This window comes from Entelurus aequoreus, linkage group LG03 (assembly GCF_033978785.1).
Source record: "Entelurus aequoreus isolate RoL-2023_Sb linkage group LG03, RoL_Eaeq_v1.1, whole genome shotgun sequence".
Lineage (NCBI taxonomy): Eukaryota > Metazoa > Chordata > Actinopteri > Syngnathiformes > Syngnathidae > Entelurus > Entelurus aequoreus.
The window spans coordinates 75,606,034-75,633,572 of NC_084733.1; the positions used below are offsets into that span (position 1 = coordinate 75,606,034).

Here is a 27,539-nt window from a genome sequence, read left to right on the forward strand (position 1 = left end):
AAGTTTGTATAGTGAAGCAAATCTTGTCCCTAAAAAAACAATGTAGATATGAATAATGGGTTCCAGCCTTGACAAAAGTCCATATTTTAGTGAAGGTTTGTACACTTTAAACACAATTGAAATTTTGATACAGTACTGTATTTTACACAAAAATAGAAAATGGATGGATAACAAAGATGTTATGATTTAACTGGGTCTTTATTAACAAAGCAAAACAACAATGACAAGCCAAGCTTCTTAATTATTGTTGCGTCGACCAGCTCTTCCTCCCAGGGAATCTGAATTACTGATCAATCCCAAATTCTTTCGATGACATATATGCTGAGTAAGAAGGACCATCAAGACAGAATAGGAATATTATCAAATTTGACTGAAATTTCTGGAGATCAGCTCAACCAATACATTCATATCGGCTACTCTAGTTGATCTGACATTCAAACGGAAGAGCCCACTTCTTGCACACAAAGAAAGCCCCCACCTCTCCCTCTCGCAACACTGATAAGGACAGACGTGGGGGTTGTATTCACATTCCGATGGTTTAAGACACTAAACAGACCTCTGAAAACAAGAGAAACTGGTAGAATATACAAAGGAAAAGTACTAGCTGATCCAAACATGGCGATGAATAGAGAAAGAACTCTTAAACATATATGCATTCTCCACATTACCAAGGCAAAACAACGACGACGACAAGCTGAACTGTCCGGTATGCGCTGCTCTGCCAACACGTGCGCATACAGTCTCTTTGGTGCACTCACAAATGATCAGGAATAAAAATTTTAAAAAACTTAACTTTAACAACCATATTGCTACAATATAAAAACCTTTTAAAAATTAAAATCCACATTAGAATGTCATCGGCAAATGAGCAGCTTATGAGAGGAGCAAAAGGAGCAGTGTCTTCGCCGGCGCCGGCATTGTGATATAAGTCCGTTTTGGCCGATTTTTCCAGAAAAGTCTGGTTTCATCACAACTAAAAACTTGCTGTTGTACGAAGCCTGCTTCGTAAATCTCGTCAATATGAACAAGGGGATGGGTCAAATGCAGAGGACAAATTTCACCCCACCTAGTGTGTGTGTGACAATCATTAAGTTTGTAAATCGGAAAGTTCGCAAATCGAGGTTTCACTGTATTTAGAATGTTGGATACTCGAGTTGTGTTAAACAATGCCAAAGTGGAAAATCATAAGGTCATATGCATTTGTGAGCTTGCACACAGTTTTGAAAGCCTCTGGCTGCTGCGTCATAGTCTTTTTTTTAACAGTGTATACAGTAGGGATGGGGACTCGAACGGCCTCATTCGTCACGGTTTGCCTGACACATGAAACATGACGAATTGGGGTGAGGTCCACTATCCACTTTAGCTGTCAGATGGCAGAAGAGTGTTGAATATCTTCAAGTGTTTTGTGACAATTCCAACTTTGACCACAGCGTCAGTTGCTATGTAGAGTGGCGCTTTCCATCATTTTTTGCAGACTGAATTGGAAAATTAATAATCCCTCCTCTTCCTCTCATGCGAGATCCACCCAGGAATGGGGCCATATGAATGCCCTTCCTACTGTACAGTGGAACATAGTTGTTTGGGCATTTCTAGTAAACAAAACAAATGTAAAGTATGTTATAATGATTCAGGATGCTATTCAGGAAACAATCCCTGAAAAAACTATCAAAAATCATACCTCAGAAAAAAATCCCTGGATTACAAGGGGGATCTTAAAGTCCATCAGACACAAGAATAAACTCTACAAATGTTTTATTTCGAACCCTACCACTGTCAACAAAGATAAATACACAAATTATAGAAATAAATTAACTCATTATCAGGAAAAGTAAGCGCAACTATTATTCTGAACTATTACAAGCATCGCAGGGGGATTGTAGGAGAACATGGAACGTGTTGAATACTGTTCTCAACAAGGGACATAAGGCCCCTGTTGTTCCGGATACAGGGTCACATAGGGCTGATCTTGCCAATAGTTTTAATACCTTTTTTGCTTCTATTGGGGAAAACCTATCTAGTAAAATAAGTCAACCTCCAGGGTATTCCTTTAAACATTTTTTATCAGGCAGCTACCCTAGCTCCTTTTTCATGCAGCCAACCAACATTAATGAGCTTTATACGATTATTATGGACCTAAAGTCATCACATACAGCTGGAGTGGACGGGATATGTAGCAAAATCTTGAAAGCCATAGCAAATGTGATCACAAATCCTCTTTGTCACTGTATAAATCTGTCACTTAGTGCGGGCATTGTACCCAAAATGTCCAAAGTGGCAAAAGTAATCCCAATTTTTAAATCAGGTGATAAAAACGATATGAACAATTATAGGCCAATTTCAATTTCACCAACATTTTCTAAAATATTTGAGAAAGTGGTCTATAACCGACTGAATGGCTTTCTAGAAAAACTAGATATCCTTGTCCCCTCCCAATATGGTTTTCGTAAAAAAAGTACCACCTGTATGGCTATACTCGACCTCTTGGAAAAGGTCAATGACTGTATCGAAGAAGGAAAATGTGGTATTGGTATTTTTTTGGATCTGTCCAAGGCCTTTGACACAATAGACTTTGAGATTTTATTATATAAGCTATACCACTATGGTGTCAGAGGGGTACCTCTTGATTGGTTTCGTTCTTACCTATACGGAAGGCAACAATGTGTATTCGTCAATGATCACAATTCACCCTGTTTGACCATAAATTATGGGGTTCCCCAGGGATCCATCTTGGGGCCTCTCCTTTTTATCCTATATATAAATGATTTTGTAAACTCCTCCGAAACTTTTCATAAAATAATTTTTGCTGATGATACAAATTTGTTTACCTCACACAGGAGCCTCCACGATTTACAAGTAACTGTCAATTCAGAGCTTGTGAAAATGGATTCTTGGTTCAAATGCAATAAGCTCTCACTTAATGTTAATAAAACAAATTTTATTTTATTTCATTCTAATAAAAACCGGACAAATACTGAGCACTGCCATGTTAACATCAATGGGCAGGAAATACAGAGAGTGTATTCCACAAAATTCCTGGGGGTCATCATTGACGAATATCTCAATTTCAAATGTCACATTAGCCATCTGTTAAACAAATTATCCAAATATGTTGGCCTGTTCTTTCACCTTTGTAATTATCTTACTCTGTATGCTCTACTTACCCTATATAAAACTCTTTTTGAACCACATCTAAACTACTGTAATGTCATCTGGTGTAACACCTTCCCTACCTACCTTCACAAATTAGAATCCATGCAAAAGAAAATCATACGGGCCCTGTCATGGTCCAAGTTTAATGCCCCCACTCGACATCTATTTCATAATTATCATCTTTTAAGACTGACAGAGTTCAATATTTATCAAAATGCTTGTTTAACCTATCAAGTCATCCACAGGCTGAATCTTAGGCTCCGTAGCTTGGTTCCTATCTACCATCCCCAGCATGCCCACAACACTCGTAACTTAGATCTGATATCAGGTAAACATCGTCTACTGGCTTGTACCGATCAAAGTGTTGTATGCAGGGGACCTAAGATTTGGAACCGGCTTAATGAGAGCCTCAAGATGCTGTATCCATTCTCCAACTTCAAAAAGAAACTGAAAACTTACCTATTAACCACCTATCTCTAATGCCTCATGTGGGGTTGACTACTGTTGGGTTTTGCATGGTCGAATGAATGTATGTGTGTATGTGTATGCATGCTTTAGTATTATTATCTTGTGTTTATCATATAGTGTTGTTGTTGTTTTTTTGTTTTTGTTGTGCTTGCTACCATTTTTCATCATTCCATGTATATACTGTCCTCTGGACCCCCTGTCAAAAGCTTCTTCTAGCTTATTTGGGGGACCTTTTCTCTTACCAATATCTTTAAATGATATTCACTACTATTGTAATTGTTCTATGGTATTGTGAATAAACTTGAAACTTGAACATAAGCACAAAGTAGGTTGTAAATGTGATTGTGGGACAACATCTACGCAAAATTGTCACTAAAGCATATCCAGTGCATACTATATTATCTAGTCTGTTAAAGTGTGTTAAATCTGCATGAAAATCATCATAGATCAAAAGGTAGTATTTGTGATGGCTGTAACTTCATTTTCAAGGAAGGTCTTTCACCCCTGGCATTGGCAGTCCAAGAAGACTATGTAAAAATGGCAGAGTTTCTGCTGAATAGAGGTGCTGATGTTAATCATTTGGACAACCATCAAAGGTTAGAACAAAACAACGGCACACCGTTAAAATAAACCTTACATAAAGTGCTTGTTTCTTCACAAACCTGCAGGTCCCCATTGATGATAGCTGCCGCCAATGAGTGTGTCGATATGGTGCGACTGCTCCTGCAGTTTGATGCAGATACCACGCTGACCGATAACACAGGGAAATCAGCTGAGGACTATGCTGAGACGAATCAGCCGTATGTTTACCGTAATTTCCGGACTATAAGCCGCACCTGACTATAAGCCGCACCAGCTAAATTTAGGGGAAAATACAGATTGCTCCATATATAAGCCGCACCCGACTATAAGCCGCAGGGTTTTGATGTGTAATTACCGTAGTATATAGGGGTTCCTGCTACCACGGAGGGGATTGTCGGGACAGAGATGACTGTTTGGGAACGCAAAGCGTCCCATTTATTAACAATAAATCTTTCAATCATTCAATCAAACTTTCACATCTTTGACATGGCGAACAGCATTCGTGCAGAGTACAAATAATACAACGGTGCAAAGTAATACAAAGTGCTTCGCCTGTACGTTATCAAAATAACCAGCCTACCGGTATATGAAAAGTCAGTCTTTAATCATTGTGTCATCGTCTTCCTCCTGCGTACTAAAACCACCGAAATCCTCTTCGTCGGTGTCGGAGAAGAACAGGCCGTAAATAAGCCGCACCCTTGTATAAGCCGCAGGGACCAGAACGAGGGGAAAAAGTAGCGGCTTATAGTCCGGAAATTACGGTATCTTCTTGTCTTGCGCTTCAATTTCTACGGTGAAACCAACATTCTGGGGGAAAACGTACCCCGAAAGCTGCACAAAAACTTAGAGTTATAGGGGAACTGCACTTTTTTGGAATTTTGCCTATCATTCACAATCCTTATGTATGACAAGAACACATGTTTTTTTTAATTTCCTGTTAATTCTAACTCATAAATAAAAATCAGCTAAGAATAGAGCTAATCAGAGTCATGACATCATTGCGTCCATAAAACCTACTAAAAACATCCAAAAAACGCCAACAATACTCCAATTACATGTCGCGACCTGAATACTAACCAAGTTTTAGTGATATTGTTATTATTATAAGCGCTAATGTTAAGGATCTACTTTTAGCAGCGCATTGATCACAGAGAGCTAACCAGCTTATGCTGCTATATTAGTGCTTCTCAATTATTTTCTGTTACGCCCCCATCCAAGAAGAAGAAAACATTTCACGCCCTCCTCTTCCCACTCTCCGCTGTGCCTTTTTAAATAGTATAATTTGTCTATAAAATGGTTATAAGAACACCTCTGCATAACATTGTATACTTTTTAACATCAAAGAAAACAAATAAAAAAATTTGATTAACTTACAACAAAGAATAACTTCATTAATATTGTTTTTTAGTCTGTAACAAAAACAAAATATTTAAAGTGCATCAATTTGCCTGAAAAAAATAAATAGAAATCTTCTTTAAACTAAAAACATTTTTTGATTGACTTGAACCATTTGATATTGACAAATAAAATTACCGGTAAATAAACTCAATAAATAATAATACATTTAAAATGATCAGCAACATTAACTTAGGAGCACAATAGATAACAAATGTTAACCTTCAAAACAAAAAGAGACAACAATTTGCGATGAGTCTTTTTTTTTATAAATTAAAATAAGGAAGTCAGGATTAAATGTTCAAATGAGCACAAGTGGGGTTTGAAGCATGATACAGCACAATACTGATAAAGTATGTTCTCCCCCCACTATTTGAGAAGAAATATGCTGTATTGACATATTGAGCTGGTGAGCTGATACGTCGCCTCCGAGCTGGTGAAAGTTAATTCTGAATTATAAATCATGCCTCTCACTTGTATAGTAGAAGGATGTGGCCATAAACTGAGAATGTGGTCATCTTTGACAGCCAACTTAGACCCTGACATGACGAGAGAGACACAAAGAGACGCTTGTTTGCACCCACCTGTTTATGATTAATTTTTCATCTAAACGGGAAGATATAAACACCCCATCAGTCGGAATCCCAGTGAGAGCAGACATTGTGCAGTACGTGTTTTTTTTTTTTAGCGCCCGAGCAGTGGAGCAAGCACTGCAGGTGTGACAGAGCACCGCAAGGGCCTTATTTAAATTGTTGTGTTTTTATTAATATTATTCTCCCGGTTTAGACGCTTTTTAGAGGCCCTTAACATGCACAAAAACTCCCCAAATTCTGCACGCGTGTCAGGTTCGGCGAAAAATGTTATATTTTGGTTCTGTAGCGCCACCTTTAAGATAAGAAAAAAATAGCCCCTCCCACCCACATTGCTGGAGATGTCCATCATTGTTAAACGTATGTAAAGGTCTCAGGACCTTTACATACCTTAAATTGAACAGGAAGTCGGCCATCTTGATTTTCTTTGAGCATTTTTTTGGGAAAAAACGGGGTACTTTAACCAACACCTCCTAGGGACTTTGACGTTGTGATGCATTTGTGAATTTAATGCACCACCGTATGTTTAAGATGAGCAAATTACATGGATAGATATTACCCGTATTTGTGTGCCCCTGTATACTTACAGCATGTATATAAAACGTTGATGGAGGTTTTCAGATGTTCTTAGAGCGCTTTATAGGCGGAATAGAGCAACTCTTATTGGCTCCATTGTTAGCTGACTTTTGCCAACATTTATTTACGAGATGGAATGCATTGAATAAGAAACAAATTTGTGCTTGTCTTGCACAAGGATTGTGAATGATAGACAAAAATCCAAAAAAGTGTAGTTCCCTTTTCGGGGTAAGTGTGTGACGATAATCATAGAATCGATGTAGCGGCGAAAACATTGCGTCTGGTCTGTACAGGTCCCACTTTATTGTGTTTTTAAACGATGGCCAACAGGTTATGGTTATTGGTACGGTCATGATTTATTTGTTTTAAGACATGTTTAACAAGTTAAAGAACATCACATGGTTTCATTTGCACATTTCAACATGTCTGAAAAAGAGTAGCAAGAAGCCAAGCGTATATTTAACCATACTCTTTATTCATGTATTTTACAGAGTCATACTATAACTTTTACATATTTACATTAAGTTCACTTCCTGGTTGAAAGAAAGGAAAGTTTGGGGAAAATATTATTACTTAATATCTTATTAGTGATAGTGAATGACTGTTATGTATTACTTCATGTTGTAGAATCTGTCATAATCTATGTCATTTTTGTAGTTGTTGTTGCAAGCTTCAGCGGCAGCAAGTCTTTATGAGTTGTGTCTTTATGTCCGTGTAGTGGAGATGATGTCATCGTCAGTATTTGTGCAGTTCTTGCTGTCCTCCATGTAACGTGTTGTACATTTTACAGTTGGCGCTCCAAGTGCTCTGAATGTTCCTCTGCTTCCCCATGGTTGTGTTGAGTATGAAACACAAAGTTAACTTTCATTGTGGACGTTAAAGATTACACACAGTGCGTTAACTTTAGTATCTAAAATACTTCAAGTACTGTTCTATCATCTAGTGAGATAAACAGAATATCTGCATCTAATATGCACATAAACATAACAATAATATTAGAGCTGTCTGAGGCTAAGAATAGTCATCGTTGAATCCGATTTGTCAGAATTTGCGTCTACAAAGGGCAAAATCCACTGTCTTTAAAAAAAATAAATAAGAACAAAGCTAATGGAAATTCCCACTATTAGATTGTAATGTAGTACTGCATAGTAGTCGCTAGGTGTCAGTAACATTACATAGATGTATGACTCTTCCAAAGTAATACAAGACCGGTATAAAGGAGGGGTGTACAAACTTTTTTCACTGAGGTTCGCACACTGAAAAGTCAAAGCATATGGGGCCATTTTGATAGTTTTGCCTTTTGAAACCAATACAATATATTGTTATTTTTATTTCATTACCTTTAGGGCCTCCCTTAAGTTGGTTGGTCTCAGTCATACGTTTTTAAATAAGTAATTTAAAACACATATTTATATTTAACGCTTGAATCTGTAGATCAACTTCAGGCCTATCTGTTGATATAAAGTAAAAAGATAAAACATTAGAAAAAAAAAAAATATATATATATATATACACAGCATATACTGTATCTATACATATATATATATATATATATATATATATATCTCCATCCATCCATCCATTTTGTACCGCTTATTCCCTTCAGGGTCGCGGGGGGCGCTGGAGCCTATCTCAGCTACAATCGGGCGGAAGGCGGGGTGCACCCTGGACGAGTCGCCACCTCATCGCAGGGCCAACACAGATAGACAGACAACATTCACACTCACATTCACACACTGGGGCAAATTTAGTGTTGCCAATCAACCTATCCTCAGGTGCATGTCTTTGGAGGTGGGAGGAAGCCGGAGTACCCGGAGGGAACCCACGCAGTCACGGGGAGAACATGCAAACTCCACACAGAAAGATCCCGAGGCCGTATATATATATATATATATATATATATATATATATATATATATATATATATATATATATATATATATATATATATATATATATATATATATATATATATATATATATATATATTTTATTTTATTTTTTCATTTTTTTATTTTATGGCCTTTTTGTCAAAACCCTGTTATTTATTGCAAAAACACAAATATGCAATATTTCCCCTGAAAGATTTTCAAATTTGAATATTTGATGTGAAGTAATTGCAGCTTTAAATAGATGAATAATTCATAACAGCATTCATTATAATTCATTGTTATTTTTTGAGCAATGATAGTTCTAAAAACTATTCCACTAATAATCTTTGGGATCCAAAAGGGCCCCACTCATAAAAGTGGTAAAAATTAAGTCATATGTTTTTGTTGTTTTTTTGTTGTTTTTTTTTACTTTCAATTCTTGAGTCTCGAGATCAGGGATATTGAACTAAATTGTTTTGGGGGACACATTTCCAGAAAGCTAAGGGCCGGACATCTTCCTCTACTTTAAGACTTATTTTGTACATTCTGGAGAATCAGCTTGCATTTGAACTTGGTTTATTTTGTCAGAGTTGCAGAAGCGCTCTGCGGTTTTGAAGGACCTTCTGCAAAAATGGGAGTCTCTCCAAAGTTTTTGGAACTGAACTCTCGGGCCATCAGTTGAATAGCCCAAATGATAAAAGCGAGAAGACCTCAAATGGAACCTTGAGGAACACCCCTGGTATACCTAAAGATGTTTAACAAATGGCTACTGACTGCATCTGAAGTTAAAAGACCTTAGTTACATACATATGTTTGTACATTACTTTTATATTGTGTCCATGTTTGTGTGGTAGAGAGGAAAAGGGGGTGGGGGGGGGGTTGACTGTTTCAACTTGCGTTATGTAATAAGGGCGGGAAGTAGGGCTGTGAGTCTTTGGGCAGATTGTTTGGTGTTTTTGTGTTTAGATTCAGAATTGATTCTCGATTCAATATCTACGCGTTTTAAATAACATTTAATGCCAGTTCTATGATTAACTACAATATGATAAACAGCTCTGATCATTTTCTATATTTCTTCAGAGAGAACTGGTTTTGTTTAACAACATTTTACCCAAACAGTTAGAAAAAGTCAAATACAAATAAGTCAACAAGAGAAATATCCACTTTTCTTTTCTAAAGTAAATCTGTACAGCAAATATGGGCATCGACATCAACAATATGATTTACCTGAGTAGACAGGACGATTGAAAATTAATTTAAAAAATAAAATACAAATTAAAGAAAAGTAATTGATTTAGAATTTTTTTAATTGATTAAGAATCCTTACAGATATGAATCGTGATTAATCTGAATTAAAACATTTTTTTTTTTATTGTATTCTGACACTTTTAGCGGGAGGTACTGTTTTTTTAAATGTACCGGTAACGCACTTTGTGCTAATTTTTTATGAGTAGGAAACGTGCTATGCAAATAAAGTTTGACTGATTGATTGGTACAGTAAAAAATTATGAAACAAATGTGTAACTGCCAAAAAGGAGAGGACTTACCTTTAAACATTGCTTATACCTTAGTAATGTGTTCAGTTACAAAAAGATGTAAAACTGATTCTGTATTCATTTAGATGTCCAGCCAGCATCATCAGGGTTTCCCACGGGTCATTAAAAAGCATTAAAAGTAATTACCGTAAATAGATTTTGCGAAAATTAAGGCCTTTAATGGCATTAAAAAGCCTTAAATACAATGTCCAGAAGCGTTAAAAATGCCATACAATTGCAATTGGCAACAAAAAAGAAAACAAACCACCAACCAAATATTTTCAATTAGAGAAAAAATTGCGCTTCAAAATGTTCAATTTTTATTGAAGTGCATTTTTTGTTTAGTTTTTTTGTTTGTTAGCCTATTTTTGATATTTAAGTTATTGACCTTCCAATTACAATGGTAAAAAAATGCCAGAGTAATGAAATATGTTTGTTGTGTTTGAAAGGGTTGCTTGCCTTGTTATTGTACAGTATGATTACATTAGTGCTTAATTTGGCCCCAGTTAATATAAACCTTTCAACTATTCAACATTATTGTCAAATGCTTACAATTTTGCCTATACAGACAATTGTAAGCTTTTGACTATGTATTATAACAATCTTCTGTACGACATGGACATTACATGTGTTTAAGTTGCATTAAAAACCATTAAAGTGAATTTGCTAATACTTGCAGAAAACCCTGATCATAAAGTTAAAAAACAGAGGTTCCACTATATTTTTGTAGTACAACATTCTGTTCCTGTTCAGGTTGTGAAATTGTCACCTTCTTGCTTCTCTTGTAGTTGTGCCCTCCTTATTATCGAGCACGATGCCCAGAGCAGCCAGGCGAACTGCTCATCTCGCCCATGTTCAAGTAAACAGACGCCACTGAAAACTGGCATTGCTCCAGCAGGACCATTCCTTGGTAAACAATATGACTTCATACTGTACAAGACAATGCATATCATTTTACTTATCATTGACTTGATAACCAGGTTTTCCTAGGAAGTAGCACAAATGATGATGATAGCCGAGGATTAGTGGCAGATCTAAAAAGCATAAAACCTTCTGTCGTCTTTGTTTTGTTCAACAGGCATCCAGTTTTCTATTCCGGAACCTACATACGGCCTTGATTCGATAGGCGCACATGCTCAGATCGAGAACCAAATCCAACAAGAAGTAAGCTCGACACCAGAAATACATGCAAAACAAAGCCAAATACAATGGGACCTGGTTAAGTCAGTCTTCATTTATGCCAAATAACCTCGAAAAGGACAAGCGGTAGAAAATGGATGGATGGAACTCTTCTTGTCCCATTCCACCATGTTATTATTAATAAAGGTATTATATATGGTCAACTGCCCGGCATAGGACATGACACCCATGGAATCATTTCTAAGAAAATAGTTTCCTATATGTTGACGTGTTGTATTATCATCAGCTACTGTTTCAGTCAGGGTGTCCAAAGAGTGGCCGAGGGGCCATTTGTGGCCCGCAACGTCAGTTGTTGGCCTGCAGCATATTGTTGGAATAAAATCAAACAATACAAGTTTTGTTGTGAGAAAAAGCTTACATTTTAAGGGTGTCTCAATCCGATAATGATATTTGCTATCGATCCCATATAAGCAAAATAACAAGTATCGGATTAGCGCAATCTCGACACGTGTAATAAGTGTCCTTAACTGAACATTGTTGCGGTCTAAAGCACGACATGTGTCAATGTAAAGAAATATCAAATAATATTAAATGCAGACACAAAGTCGCCAAAGCAGCAGCGTATACAAATGTATCCAGTAACAAACGTGTCCGCATCACTCCACTTATCACTCATGAGTTTAATAGATTATTGTGGCCACTAGGTGTTGCCAAAAAACAATTACCACTCCACTTAAAAAAACAAAAAAAATGGCAGAAATCCATTCCAGACGATTAATAACAAATAGGTTAGTAATTTCACTTGATCAAACCTTTTCTAACGTTCCCCACTATAAAATAATAAAAGTACTGTATGTATAATTTGTGCTGATATTGTATTAGATTAATATCGGAACCGGCCAATACGCAAGGCTTTCATTTCGGCATTAAATATAAATAATAATGGTACCTATACCACAAAGTTCTATCTTTAAATATATATCATATGTGAGTGTGAATGTTGTCTGTCTATCTGTGTTGGCCCTGCGATGAGGTGGCGACTTGTCCAGGGTGTGCCCCGCCTTTCGCCCGAATGCAGCTGAGATAGGCTCCAGCACCCCCCGCAACCCCGAAAGGGACAAGCGGTAGAAAATGGATGGATGGATGGATGGATGTTTTTAGTATTTTTGCAGAATAAAAAAAATATATAAAAATGGCACCTGCATTCTTATACTTTTCATTATTCAGCCCTTGGTAGAAAAAGGTTGGACAACCCAGGTCTAGGTACACAGCATTACAACACACTGACTTTGTAGTACCTACAAAATAAAAGCATGACAATAATTACCTGGATTGTACACATATTTATTTCAAATTGTTAGCCACCGGTAGAAAGATTTGTAGTAGTCAAGCCATACAAGGGAATTAATGCAGACGCTTTGTTCGATAAGATTATATGAATTTGTCATGTCGGCAGGATTCACAAACCAGCCTTTTTTTGGCGTGTACAAAACAACACTGTACCTCACAACAGGGGTTTTAAACTTTTTTGACTTTGGGGCCCAACTTTCCCACTACAGAGGGGCCCACCCAAATATTAACGCTGAATCAGTTATCTTGTACTTTATTTTAATGATATTTGATAATTATGTCTAACCTACTCACAGTTTAAAATATAGACTTTGTCAAATGATATGAAAGCATGTGTTAATCACCAAGATTATCATCAAGACTTAGGTCAGGCTAATTACAAAAATAAATACTAGTAAAATACACCACAAAAGAAGGGACTCATAAAAACTGATGGTAAATAAATTTACATCCAATTACTCTGATAAAAAAAATTAATTCTAATGAAATTATTAATAATAACATACATGTTTCCTCAATAAAATGTGAGTGTAAATTAAAATGCAGCTTCACAACTTAAGTCCTAATTTTTCCGCTTAAGAAGTTTCCTTTATGATTTTAGCTCCAGGCTTCTTCTGTTTGTTTGATACAGAGTCATGTATACAGCTAAACAACAGGCGCCATCTTTGCTACCAAGGATGTGTGCGGCTGTGCCCAAAAGCATGCATTGCGGTCGGTCGTTTTGACCTTAGTTTTTCTGACAAAATAAACCAAAATAATTTGTCTATATATCGCTCTAAACATTCTCCAGCTCATAAACCTACAATAAAACATGCTTTTATTTCGGCAAAGTAGAATTTTGCGGCCATATTTGATGCTGTCTGCTGCTACATTCATGCAGTGTTTAGTGACCAGCAGGCTCTCTAACACGCCCCAACGGTGCAATATATGTAACAAATACACAGAACTTTAAAAAAAAAAAACACTTTTACCCTCATTTTAATTATTCCTAAATGCCATCATGTTTTCCTCTGTGCGTATTTTTCAAAGTGTCTTTTTGTCATCCATTTTTCTCTTCGAGTAGTTTCTGTCATATATTATGAAAACCGGTAAATGATCACTGATATCTGTAATTAGCAGACCAGTTGTAGTGTTATTATCAAAGTCATTGGTAAATATATTATCAATAAGTGTAGCAGAGTGCCTTGTGGATCTGCTTGGCGTTGTGATTTTAGGATATAAGCTCATACTACACGTTGTGTCTATGAAATCATCAATGGTCTTTTGTTTCCATTCATCCTTGTTAGGAGGGTTCCAAAGTTCGGTGTTGAAGTCACCACATATGAAAATTACTTTTTGACTGATAACAGTGAAGGTTGCCTTGATCCAGTGTTCTGTATATACAGCTGATCAACACGTTTGCTCTTTTCCTGACATATTTCAATGGTTATACATTCTGAAATAATTTGCAATGGCAAATGACATGTTTATTTATCATTTTATAGTGCAAGTCCTTCATCACATAAACTCCAGCTAAGCCTCCATTCCTGTTGGATCCGTTTATGTAGTTTAGTTCATATCCTTCCTGTTCGAAATGTATTCCTTTCTTAGCATCCATCCACGTGTCTGATACGGCGATCATTTTGTTCCAAAAATTCCTTTATAATTTTGTAATTTGCATATAGGTTTTTTGGAGTGTGTCTGCATCTCTATTCCCTCATTCTGTACTTCCATGGTATACACCGCAGAAGGTTTCCAATTCAATATCGGATTGAATGTGTTTATCAGTGATATTTGTCCAGCTCTTATATTTTCTTGGTGACTGTTTCTTTGGCTTCTTCTGATGTTCCGTTTACTTGGAGAAATATTTTGTAGTTTGCTGTCTATGTTTGTTGTATTTGTGTTTCTATAGGTTCTGTGCTTTCCTAGCTATTTCTGTGTTTGTTTTCATTAAATGTTCATTTATATACACATTTGTTCCTTTTAGCTTCCTTCCCTTAATAATGCAGTTTTCTGTTTAACGAACCTCAAAATTATTGCTGGTGAAGATCCGTCTTTTTTTCTGCGGAGTGGATTGAAACTGAGTACCGCTGCGGCCCATACGGACCAAAGCTGAGAAACAGATATTTTTGGCGGCCTTCTAGGGGGCGCTTGCGACCCAACAATAGGCCCTATAGTTAATAAAAAACATTGCGCTGGATGTTCGCTGCTCAACCATGGGCCACGGCCATATGGTTAAGAAACACTGGCTAATAGCAAGACGCATTCCACACTTCAATGCTCTATCTGGCAAACAAACGCCACTGTCACCCGTAGCCCAACCCTAGAACCCCAATTCAGAACCGTATACAACAGTGTGTTCCAGCAATTACAATATATGTAAACACAAGAATCTAAATAAAAAATATGCAAACATGGAGGAAATTGGAAATTCATGTTAACAAACTACTGTAGTTTAAAAAAAATCATTCATTATTGCCTACCGTATTTTTCGGACTATAAATCACAGTTTTTTTCATAGTTTGGCCGGGGGTGCGACTTATACTCAGGAGCGACTTATGTGTGAAATTATTTACACATTATCGTAAGATATCAAATAATATTATTTAGCTCATTCACGTAAGAGACTAGACGTATAAGATTTCATGGGATTTAGCGATTAGGAGTGACAAATTGTTTGGTAAACATATAGCATGTTCTATATGTTATAGTTATTTGAATGACTCTTACCATAATATGTTACGTTAACATACCAGGCACGTTCTCAGTTGGTTATTTATGCGTCATATAACGTACACTTATTCAGCCTGTTGTTCACTATTCTTTATTTATTTTAAATTGCCTTTCAAATGTCTATTCTTGGTGTTGGGTTTTATCAAATACATTTCCCCAAAAAATGCGACTTATACTCCAGTGCGACTTATATATGTTTTTTTTTCCTTCTTTATTATGCATTTTTGGCCGGTGCGACTTATACTCCGGAGCGACTTATACTCCGGAGCGACTTATACTCCGAAAAATACGGTATTTTTATTTTGTTTTTGGCCAAGTTTCAAGTAAATGTGTAAGCAATGGTTGATTTTGAATTCAGTTTAATCGATTACTGCTTATGTTGACGTTAGCCAGCCCGTCCAAGGACACGTGGACATAAGCAGGTTGCACTGTGTAAATGTGCCTTTAATTGGAAGTTTTTTCCACATTTCACTAGGAAAACAAATGTGAAGGAGAACACCAGAAACAAACTGGTAAGCGGGATAGTCCTGGTAGCATTTTGTTTGAAAGTATCTGTAATTGTCTTTAACATTAGACTTTGTTTCTTTAACAGACCTGATGGAAGAGCTTGGTTTGGGAGCGCTTGATAGTATTCCAGGTAACGTTCTTTAATTTTGTAAGGCAAATGTGATGTTCACAAATGAAGCAAGTCCTTTGAACGGTTCTTTTAAAAAGCGGTGAGAACCAATTCGCAGTTGGGAGCCGTTAGATTGTTAGCCGTTTTTGGATTCACTTTTATGATCCATTGTTCTGATGTAGGTCAAGCGTATTATTAAAAATAAGATATTCTTCATCTCAGTATGTTAATAATGACTGAATTAAGTAATTACATATTATAAAACTGTTGTGTATACTAATTCATAGATGTTATTTTATTATATAAAAAGGTCAGTAAATGATTCTATATCATTGTAAACGCTTTGAAGTGGGAAAGGGGTAGGATTAAATAAGCTTTGCTTCTTCCTACTCCTTTTCGGGCATTATGTAAAATGAAATGATATGATATTGTGTGACGTATTAAGATGTAAGTGTGTTCATGTTCGAAATAAACTAAAGAAAGAAAAAGAAAAGAAAGCGTACACACTAGGTAGGGCAGTACAATTTTGTATTTACAATTGTATTAAGTCTTATTTTTATTCTATCATTATTTACACTTTTGTACACATATATACATGTTCTTCTTACCGGTACTTGTTTTGTGTATTTGTATCTCTAATATTAAAACGCCACAAAGTTCTTTAGGTTAGAGAAAATTCTAAATCGTTATATGATAAGCATTGGAATAAGGGACCGCCTTAAGGAATATTTACAGTAAAAACAAATACAATTATTGCCAATATTTCAGACCAATTCTTACCAATGCAGTAATATTTGTGTAAATGCAAATTATTCATATCCACAGCTACCAGTGTATATTTTGTTGCTAAAAATATAAAATAACAGTTAAATAAAATACGCTTTTGAAGTACGGCTCCACAAGATACGGCTCCCTTCAAAGAGTCATACATCCCATCTTTACTAGACAAGCGGTGTGAGCGCACAGCGAAAGCATGCGCACATGCACTATTGGCAAACCTGGACATAATTGAAGTGATCTCTCCTCCCTGGCACTTATAGCAATAAATAATATAACTAATTCACAGTATGCTTGTTCATGCATGGACACATTAGCGTGAAACATAACGACCTCGTAAGTGGACAGGGGAGGGAGGAGGCCCATGTTGGGTACATTTCAAATTGCTCCGTTTGTGTGCGTCCTAGAGAAAGGCAAGCCTTTGCTCCAACCTCTGTCAGTTGTTACGGTTTGTCATTAAATAACACATCTTTGTTGTTGTTGTTGTTTTTTTGTTCAGATTCATCAGACGCTGACACATCTAGTAATTCTAGTAGGAGAAGTCTGCCTGTGTGCACTGAAGGTTCTCCACCCAAAGAAGTTCCAGAGCGCTCCAGTCCCTCTGCTGAGCAGGTGGTAGCTGCGATTCCGGAAGCAATCGGCTCAGATGGTACACTACCTGCTTACCGAGCTCCACATCCTCAGACCTTAATGATGATTATACAAGAGAGTGATGAAGGTGAGAGCAGGGGCGCCGCTAGGGATTTTGGGCCCCATGAAAATAATCTTTACAGGGCCCCCTGTATTATAATTTCATCATCATTAGGGGCCTCTCTGGGCCCCCCTCCATCATGGGCCCCTAGAATCCGTCTCCTTTATCCCCCCTTTTCGGCGCCCCTGGGTGAGAGTCTTGGTTTTCACCTTACTTTACATATTTGTCCTGAACTTAAAAATAATATTCAAGCATACACAGTTTAAAGGGGGAACAGCACTTTTTTGGAATTTTTCCTACCTTTCACAATACGTATGTAAGACAAGAACACATGTTTTTCTTTTTTTCATGCATTCTAATTCGTAAAATACGGAACGTACGAGGTGGTTAACAATGCAGCTACTCGGAGTGCACGATTCCGCCTATAAAGCCCTCCTCCTAAACCCACCAACAATACTCCATTTACATCTCGTGATCTGAATATTAAGCAAGTATTAGAAATATTGTTGCTAATATAATGCAGACGATGTATTTTTAGCAACGCATTGATCACAGAACGCTAACTAGCTTATGCTGCTATACTGACATATTGAGCCGATGAGGTGCTGCATTATAAATCCTGTTTCTTGCCTGGATTGTAGAACTTTATGGCCATAAACCGAGAAGATGGTCAACTTTGATATCCAACTTCGACCCGGAGACTGCGAGAAAGACACGAATAGAGGCTTGTTTGCGGCAACTTTTTTTTTTGTTTATCCTTTGTGCAGATTATGAATAATTTTTCATCTAAACAAGAATATATCAGTTGGCATCCCAGTGAGAGCAGACACTGTAAAGTAAGTGATTGTTTTATTATGTTCGTAGTTTGTAGTGCTGGTTTAGCACTTACAAATACTGCTTCTTGATGCTTTGTGTTTCACCAAAGCTGGATCTGTTTGCACACAGCTTTTTTTTGTATTTGTTTATTTGAAAGGCAATATGCAGTTATATTAAGAAGATGACTGCACCAGATTTAGCACCATGCTAATTGCATCATTTCTCAAACTTGTTGCTAATCAGCATTATAGTAGTCGTCGGCAGCTCTCACAAAGTATGTCGTGAGTATTGGGTTTGTTGTTGTTGGATAACGCTAACGTTGGGACGTGTCTGTGAAATTAATGCACCGCTGTATACTTAAAATGGGCAAAATATGTAATTATTATGTTATTATGAATGTGCCTGTTACTACATTACACATATACTTGCAGCATGTATATAAAACGTTGATGGAGGTGCTTGGATGTTTATAGAGCGCTGCGTAGGCGGAAAAAAAAGACTGCCATTGACTCCATTGTTAGCCGACTTTTACTAACAATTATTTTCGATTTAGAATGCATAAAAAAGGAAATCGTATGTGTTCTTGTCTTACATAAGGATTGTGAATGATTCCTAAAATTCCTATAAAAAGTGCAGTTCCCCCTTAAGATATCCATCTTCCTTTAACTCCTGCAGAATCAATTTGGGACCAAGACAGTTCATCTTCATCATGCGGCGAGACCAACGATGATAATCAGCAGCCTCAGGCAACACCTGGAGCAGGCAAGAAGAATTACAGACCATTTCTTAAACAGTTGAAATAATGAGCACGTGTGTAAAGACCTACTCACTCCTTAGACTTCCCTGAACCAGCAAGAGAGGAAAAAGGTCATTTGCAATCTGATGAGCAGCAGGTGCACGAAGAGGTGAGAAAAATCCAAAATACATGACCAACACACTGTTATAAGTAAAATACAATACAGTGGTATCTCAACTTACAAACACGATTCGTTCCACAACCAAGCTCAAACCTCAGAACACCTGTATCGCAAAGCAGCCCGGCTCATTGAAATGCATTGAAATCAATGTAATCTGTGCTTGGCCCACCTAAATCACCACAATTTCAAAGTGCAAAATGCCTTTTAAAAAGAAAAATAAACTTTAAGATAATGCATTGTGTTTAAAAATCAGGGGAGTGAAGCGACAAAAGTCAAAAAACAATCGGTGTATGTTCATGAAAGACGGGGAGGAAATTTGGAGCTTCCTTGCTGCACAGTACTCAGGGGGATTCTCGTGGCTACGACCTTGCCAAGTTGTTCCAGCAAGAAAACAAAATTCATATTAGAATGTTTGTGTTTGAGCAAGTGAAAACAAATGTTTCACTCAAATAACCCTTACCATGCAAAGCAGACAGCTTCTCAAAGATGTTATCCAGTTTGCGAAATCACAAAAGCTCTGATTATCCTTCAATCATTTGTGACAGCTTTGGGGTACCTTGAACAGCTGCCATCATCTTCCGAAATTGTTGATAAACCAGGGCAACGCGTACTCCAATCAGCAGATGTCCTGTTATCATGATTCCGAATAGGTAGATGTCTTCAATGTCCTCGACTGAAATAATCACTTTTCATCCACTTTTCCCAAGAGCCTAACGTGTGTCTAGCAACAAACGTTCCGTCAGGACAGGCATGTTCCCCTGAACCCGAGTTTCAGGTCGAGAAGAACTTGTCGATGTCGTAGAGAGGACGGTTGATCAATTGCATTGTGTAGATTTTGGAGAGCAATTCATAAAAGGGTTCCAAGAAAGTTAAGACAAGACGAGACAAAGAAGAAAAAGCAGGAGAAATAAGGGTAAAGGAAGGGAAGCGTCTGCCTTCATTAAGAGCCAGACAAAAAAGCCAAGGTTCAGTATGCTCGCAATTGAAAGCTTAACAAAAAGCTGAGAGACAGATTGTATCTCAAATTACTCGTAAGTTGCGGTACCACACATTTGCATCACATATGCTTCAGAAATGTGCCAACACAAGGAAATCATTGTGTTTTGTGTTGGTGTGTTTTGATGCAAATTATTTTTCAATTTTTACCTTTGCCTTTTGTATGTATTGTATTTTGTATGTAGTAATCTTACAATCTTTTCATATTTGAAAAGCTATCTATGAAACATATTAATTTGTTACTTCACTTTTATTGTTTTTACTACTAAAAAATATACATTGAAGCGTGTTAAACACAGGAAGTGAACCATAACAAATAAAACATTGAGAATGGGTATGATTAAATGAGCTCTTCTTCTTTCTACTGCGTTACCATTATCAAGGAGACAAAGACCGAGGATGAGAAGCTGTCCAAAAAAGTGGAGAAAAGTGAAGGAAAATCCATCTTCAGTAATTTTTTTGGAGCAATAAAGGGTACTCTTGGCAAGCCGTCCAAACCAGAAACCAATCCAGAAGAAAAGCAGTTTGGGTCATCCTCTTCTAAAGAAGATTCAATTGATATGGAGGAAGGGCAAACCAGACAACTTTCACCTGAAGGAAAGAACAGAGTCCTCTTGGATGAACATAAACAGGGGGATTTTGAGTGCGAAGACTCTTTCTCAGCCTCTGTTGACAACTCCATGAGCAAGGAGAAGAAACCGTCTGTTAGTCTGTCCGCTGTACCCCAATTTCAACAACCCCAAGAACCGCTCCCAAGTGAGGAGAAACCATCTTTTAGTCTGTCCCATCTCTTCCTGTTTCAAAAACCTCAAGAACCCCTCCCAAGTGAGGAGAAACCGTCTGTTTGTCTGTCTCCTGTGCCCCTGTTTCAACAACCCCGTGAACCCCTCCCAAGTGAGTCGCCACCACCCCGCTCAGCGAAGAAGGAGAATATTGCTGTATGTGCCACACCTGTGCCTTGCCACAACCAACAGATGAGCATTAATCAAAAAGAACTTGAGGTAAGATTTTTTGAAGGTTGTGTAGACTAGGGAAAACAGCTGCTTTGTGTGTGTGGACTGGACCTTTCCTTTCTCGCTTGGTACAACTTATCTCCTTGTTACCAGACTTGAGAGGAATCCTAACACTGTCTGACCTATTTCCCTTTGCATTACTCTTCTTTTCAGGCTGCCCAAAGGACTGCCAAGATTGTTTCAATGACAAATCCCAATGTTTCCTCTGACACGAGCGGAAGTTCAGAGGAAGCAGCCGAAGCAGATGAGGAACCTGTAAGGTTGAGTCAAACAGAAGCCTCTCGTCAAGTAGAGAAACCAGTAACCTCTGAGAGGTACGTTTAATTTTAATTAGCATTTTTTTAACATTTGTTCAACAGTCGGGATGTCCTGTATATCGTTAGGATTTTAGCAATACTCTATATATTCCTTATTGATACCGGTATTCATCGGTACTCTTATCGGCAACATATGTAATTAGTGTAAATAAAGATGTGATTTTTTTTAGCTCAAGAGGTTGTACACCACCAACATCATGTAACATCTAACAGCTGAAAAGTACGTTATAGTCTTAAACAAGTCAGCTATGTTTGATGTGCAAGGTGCCATGCAATTATGTCATCACCTTATAAAGACCACACAGTTCCATCAGTGTTTCTATTCATCACAATTACACTCGGATGGAAATAATATTTACACAGTAAGTAAAAAACTGTTCAGCCATCATTACTGAAGTCTTTGTAAACAGCAACTGTAACATGCACCAGTTCCACCCCAACAGCAGAAAATAACTAATAGCATTTTAAAATGCATGCAGAGATAGATAACGTAACTGGATGCCGAGCGCTCGTTATACCTCAAATGCAGCTTCTGCCGTCCTGTGGAGTTAATGTAATGAATAAGAACTACTACACCAAAATGTTGCCAACATGCTAATGTTTATTGAGCTGACACTAATTACAATGGGTGTCAAAAATAACTATTTTCAGATTAATCACAATTCTTATTTGTAACGACTCTTAATCGATTCAAAAATCAATTACATTTTTTTTTTAAAGTTGTTGTTTTTTATCTGTCCTCTCCAGCCACTCAGGCAAATCATATCTGCTGTACACATTTACTTTTGAAAAGAGAAGTGTTGGATACTTCTCTTGTTGCCTTATTTGTATTTGAATATATTAAAAGTTTGGGAAGCATTTTATGAAACAAAATCAGTTTTCTTTTAAGTAATATAGAAATTCATCAGAACTGTTAGTCTATTTCAGGGGTGTTCAAACTTTTTGACCTGGGGGGTCGCATTGGGCTAAAAAAATTAGTCGAGGGCCAAAAGCCGCCTGCATGTAAAGTAACATACATAAACTGTATGTGTGTGTGTGTGTGTGTGTGTGCGCGTGCGTGTGTGCGTATAATAATGTATGGATATATGCATATATATATATATATATGTTTGTTAGTGTTTTGGTTTTGCACCATGATTGTGGAAGTTTGTTTGCATTGGATCATATAAGTAAATGATGCGCATTTGTTTAGTAAAAGCATGGTATGTTGTCATTGACCTGAATTACTCTTATTCTACACAAGATGGTGACAAAGCACCAGCATAGTAATGGACTTTTAAAATGAATCCTGCGTCAGATTCCTTGTTAAACTCATAATGTCTCCCGGCAGGTGGCAATTTGGACACCCTTGATCCAGTTTATGGAAGAATATATTTATACATATAACTGGCATCCAATGTTATTAAAAAAGTACAGATTTTGAATCGAGAATCAATTCTGAATCAAATCGAATCATTTAGTGTCCAAAGATTCACAGCGTTAATAATTAGAAACTGATTTTGTAGGCTACACACACACCCCGGGACTCTGTGGTTACTTGAATAGGGGTTCATTTACTGTATGCAAATAAAACCTACTGACTTATGTGTCCTGTGGTTTGATCTATGTTCCACCGGCAGGGGGTTGGTGCAATCGTCACTCGCAGGTCAGCTCATCTTCGATCCCAGCAGACCTGGGGGACAGTCTTTAGAGGAGTGCTCACAGCTGACAGTGGTTAGCGAAGCATGTTGCATTCCCAAGAGCAGTTATGGAATCAACAGAGATCTTGAGTTTGACAACATTCTGAATGATCTTTCGGAAGATGACACAAGGTTATACAGAATTAAAAATGTTTCTGTATATTCTGCAAAGCATTTGGAACTGAAGGTATTTCGCCCAAGGCCAATTTCCAGTATAACCACAATTATGTTTTTGTCAGCAGCAGGTGGCAGATAAAAAGACAGAACACTAACTTAGTAAGTCAAAACCGGGCTTGATGTCCACTTCACTTACCTTAACCAGTGGTGTCCAAAGTTCGGCCCCCAGCTCATTTTTTTACTGGCCCGCGTCACATTCTACAGACAAAATGAACATGACCCGGATTAGAACATTATATCAAACAAACTAAATGGCCCAAATCCCCCTAATAATAGGAACTGACAACCATAATGGCAGACAACCTGTGCTTTTCGTATGTGGTATTTAATTATTTCCGTACATCCTGTCTTTGCAATATATGGTACGTTAACTGGTGAAATAATATTAGAATTAGTAAAGAATAGTAATAAGAATAGATTATATGGCGAAGTTGGTAGAGTGGCCGTGTCAGCAATCGGAGTGTTGCTGGTTACTGGGGTTCAATCCCCACCTTCTACCATCCTAGTCACATCCGTTGTGTCCTTGGGCAAGACACTTCAACCTTGCTCCTGATGGCTGCTGGTTAGCGCCTTGCATGGCAGCTCCCGCCATCAGTGTGTGAATGGGTGAATGTGGAAATACTGTCAAAGCGCTTTGAGTACCTTGAAGGTAGAAAAGCGCTATACAAGTATAACCCATTTATCATTTATTATATGATATACTAATATTAATAATATTAGTATATTATTAATTACAGCTTTTCATCAGTAATGACGGTTACGTCAGGTCCTCCACACATTGTATAAAAAAAATAAAAAAGATAAGTCAAGGTGATTAAATTAGATTAGATATTACACTTATTTGCTCTGTTACTCATCACACAAAAATAAGTATAGGCCAAGGGCGTCCAAAGTGTGGCCTGGAGGCCATGTGCGGCCGCAGCTTGTGTTTGGTTGTCCGTCGTCATATTGTCGAAATAAAATAAATTACAAAAATAGTAAAAATGTTGGGGGGGAAAAAGTGCAAAAAGACACAATGTAATGAGATAAAGCCTATACCAACTCATATAACACAAATATAAAAATGTCCCTTTGCTTGTTTTGACTTTTTAGTACATAGCCCTTGGTGAAAAAAGTTTGGACACCCCTGCCTTAGACCAAGATTTCAGGTGTTTGTTAGAAGAAAAAAGCAAATTCAAATCCAATGCTGTTTCTACATTCAGAACACTGAAGAGTTGTTTGAAGATACAGATGAGTTAATTTCATCATCAGAGGAGACTCTTGCCATCGTGCAGATGCTGGAGGAAGCCACTGCAGGTGCAATTATCTGGTTTTGAGCTAATAAAATCAAAATGTATGTTCACATCTGGTTTAGACTGACTATTACACTGTTGCTTTGTATTCGTCAGACTCCATAAGTAAGAAGAAGGTGCAGGACATGTTCCATGAGCGCTCTGTTCGAAAAGAAAAAGGCCATCAAGTCTTAATTACAGAAAAGATGCAACAACATATTTGTGCCTTGGAGGAAAAGAATTTGCAGTTGGAAAGCGAAGTTGCACACATGTCGTAAGAACTGCTCAATAATCTCTTCAGTAATCTTATTCTGACATCTATTCCTCACATATTCCAAAACATCATTTTGTTTCTCTAAAAGGTGCCGTTGATTTGTTGACCTAACGTATTTATCCAACTCAGACTTCAGCTGAAACGGAAGCAAGAAACTGTCATGCTGTACAGAAGCGCCAACGAGCAGGTGAGGACATCAGCATTGGTGTGAAGCTGTTGGCGAGGCGCTAATGTGACCATTACATGTCATCTGCCCAGCTCAGTTTCTGTCTTGCCTCTGGTGAGGGCGGTCGCATCATAGCAGCGGTCTCCCTCCAGGGTCCCAACCCCCCACCCCTCTGTTGCGAGTTTGTCGTGATTAAATGTAACGTGTTTATGTGTGCATTGCATGGAGGTTTTTTTTCCCACTCCAGACTAGGCCCCCTTAGGAGCCCAGTCTAGATTGTATTTTTTCCTCATCTTCTTCCCCAGCGTTTAACTTTTTCCCACCTTTTACGAGGCGCATCAGCGTTCCTGTTCTGTAACCCTGTACACTGTTTGTTTGTCTAATCTTGAACGGGTTTGTGCTGAAAACATAATTTCGTTGTACTTGTGTAATGACAATAAAGTCCTATCCTATCCTATCCTAGCTCGAAGAGGACCACAAACCCAACCAAATGCAATGGCCTCTAGATTCCAAGAGGCTGAAGACGCAGCTGCAGGAGTCACACTGTGAGAAGATCAAATTTCAAGAAATACAGGAGGAGTACAAAAGAAGCAAAAATAATGAGGTAACACATTCAGACTACAAGCGTAAGGTCTGGTTGTAGTATTGTAGCAACTTTATTGTCATTGTTATAACCAATTATACATATATTATTAAATTATACATACTTTTGTTGGAGCATAATATAACTGCAGAGGTAAGGCAAGTTTATTTATAGAGCACAATTCGTACACAAGGCAATTCAATTTCAAATTTTTGTCCTGAAAAAGGGTGTACGCCAGGTTTTTGTGTGTAAGCAAGCTCCTGGTCACCCGCACGTCACTGCTCGCGTAAAGCACAACTCTGTTCTCGAATTAAAACCCCCTAAAAACATTAAGGATAGCATCTTTTCTGGCCATGTTCTTACAGTTTTAACGGGTATCTCAGTAAGTCCCAATTTTTGGGTGTTTAACAATGGGTCTAGCACAGGGAGGTCAAAAATGCGACCTGCGAGTCGGACAAGACTCGCTAACGGGTTTAATCCAGCGCGCGAGATGAGTTTGCCAAGTGTGAAAATGAGCTGCATTTTTAAATGAAAGAAACTTGCTGTTCTAAATGTGTCCACTAGATGTCACAATAACAATTTTGTTAGGCAAGCAAATAGTTTATACCGTGGCCAAGCAAGAGGTACACAGTAAAACGAGGCTGCGGCTCCTCCCCCTTCACCGACCGTAAAATCTGCTGTTTTACGTTTTTTGCTTCAAACATGTGCTTTGACACCCTCAAAGCAGAGTGTTCCAAGGAAAATTATTATCCTCATATTTCTTCACGGAACTGAATGTGAAACCCCACATCTTTGTTAGCAATATTCACTTGGCCGGTTTTTCCTGCGTGATAAAGGGGGGGATAAACAGGGAAGACCTTTAGCTGACGCCTTGTTTTATCATATATTACTGCTTTTGCACAAGTCAATGTTTAGTTTTGTATTCACAATAAATCAACACAAAATCCGTACTTTGGAGCAATGTGTTCACAGAGTCTCATATGCTTCCCGTCGCAGGAGAGCGATGATGGTCATGAGCGGCTGAAAAATTGCCTATAAAAGTTTGCACGTTAATATTAGCATGCCAACCTCAGCATGCTAACAGTTAGCACTTGTCAAGTACCGTATTTTTCGGAGTATAAATCGCTCCGGAGTATAAGTCGCTCTGGAGTATAAGTCGCATCGGCCGAAAATGCATAATAAAGAAGGAAAAAAACATAAGTCGCACTGGAGTATAAGTCGCATTTTTTGGGGAAATTAATTTGATAAAACCCAACACCAAGAATAAATATTTGAAAGGCAATTTGAAATAAATAAAGAATAGTGAACAACAGGCTGAATAAGTGTACGTTATATGATGCATAAATAACCAACTGAGAACGTGCCTGGTATGTTAACATATTATGGTAAGAGTCATTCAAATAACTATAACATATAGAACATGCTATACGTTTACCGAACAATCTGTCACTCCTAATCACTAAATCCCATGAAATCTTATACGTCTAGTCTCTTACGTGAATGAGCTAAATAATATTATTTGATATTTTACGGTAATGTGTTAACAATTTCACACATAAGTCGCTCCTGAGTATAAGTCGCACCCCCGGCCAAACTATGAAAAAAACTGCGACTTATAGTCCGAAAAATACGGTACCAAGTTACTGTAATTACTCTGTAATGTGTCAATAAAAGTTAGCTTGTTCATGTTAGCACATTAGCATGCTAACAGTTAGCACGTGTGAATTACCAAGTTATATCACTCTGAGGTGTACGGCAGCAACATTGTCTTTAAAAGTTAGCACACCAGCATGCTAACTTTTAGCATGTGCCAAGTACCAAGTTTTATGACCGAGGCATATAGCTAAAAATGTGTCTATAAAAGTTAGCTTGTTCAT

General features: G+C 37.6%; 1 protein-coding gene across 6 annotated transcripts in view; it reads left to right on the forward strand.

The window, feature by feature from the left end:
• The window catches only part of LOC133646874 (ankyrin repeat domain-containing protein 26-like), a 75,055-nt gene that overhangs the window by 9,067 nt on the left and 38,449 nt on the right, over positions 1-27,539 (forward strand). For 5 of the 6 annotated variants that reach the window (XM_062042734.1, XM_062042735.1, XM_062042739.1 and 2 more), the window contains exons 5-21: positions 4,108-4,214; positions 4,287-4,418; positions 10,956-11,077; positions 11,246-11,331; positions 15,845-15,881; positions 15,962-16,006; positions 17,262-17,480; positions 18,945-19,031; positions 19,107-19,174; positions 20,566-21,183; positions 21,349-21,509; positions 23,132-23,323; positions 23,434-23,467; positions 24,571-24,664; positions 24,757-24,913; positions 25,043-25,100; positions 25,543-25,683. In XM_062042734.1, the coding sequence (XP_061898718.1) occupies positions 4,108-4,214; positions 4,287-4,418; positions 10,956-11,077; positions 11,246-11,331; positions 15,845-15,881; positions 15,962-16,006; positions 17,262-17,480; positions 18,945-19,031; positions 19,107-19,174; positions 20,566-21,183; positions 21,349-21,509; positions 23,132-23,323; positions 23,434-23,467; positions 24,571-24,664; positions 24,757-24,913; positions 25,043-25,100; positions 25,543-25,683 (2,358 nt within the window). The remainder of the gene's footprint in view (positions 1-4,107; positions 4,215-4,286; positions 4,419-10,955; positions 11,078-11,245; positions 11,332-15,844; positions 15,882-15,961; positions 16,007-17,261; positions 17,481-18,944; positions 19,032-19,106; positions 19,175-20,565; positions 21,184-21,348; positions 21,510-23,131; positions 23,324-23,433; positions 23,468-24,570; positions 24,665-24,756; positions 24,914-25,042; positions 25,101-25,542; positions 25,684-27,539) is intronic. The other variant, XM_062042740.1, reaches the window with a different exon arrangement.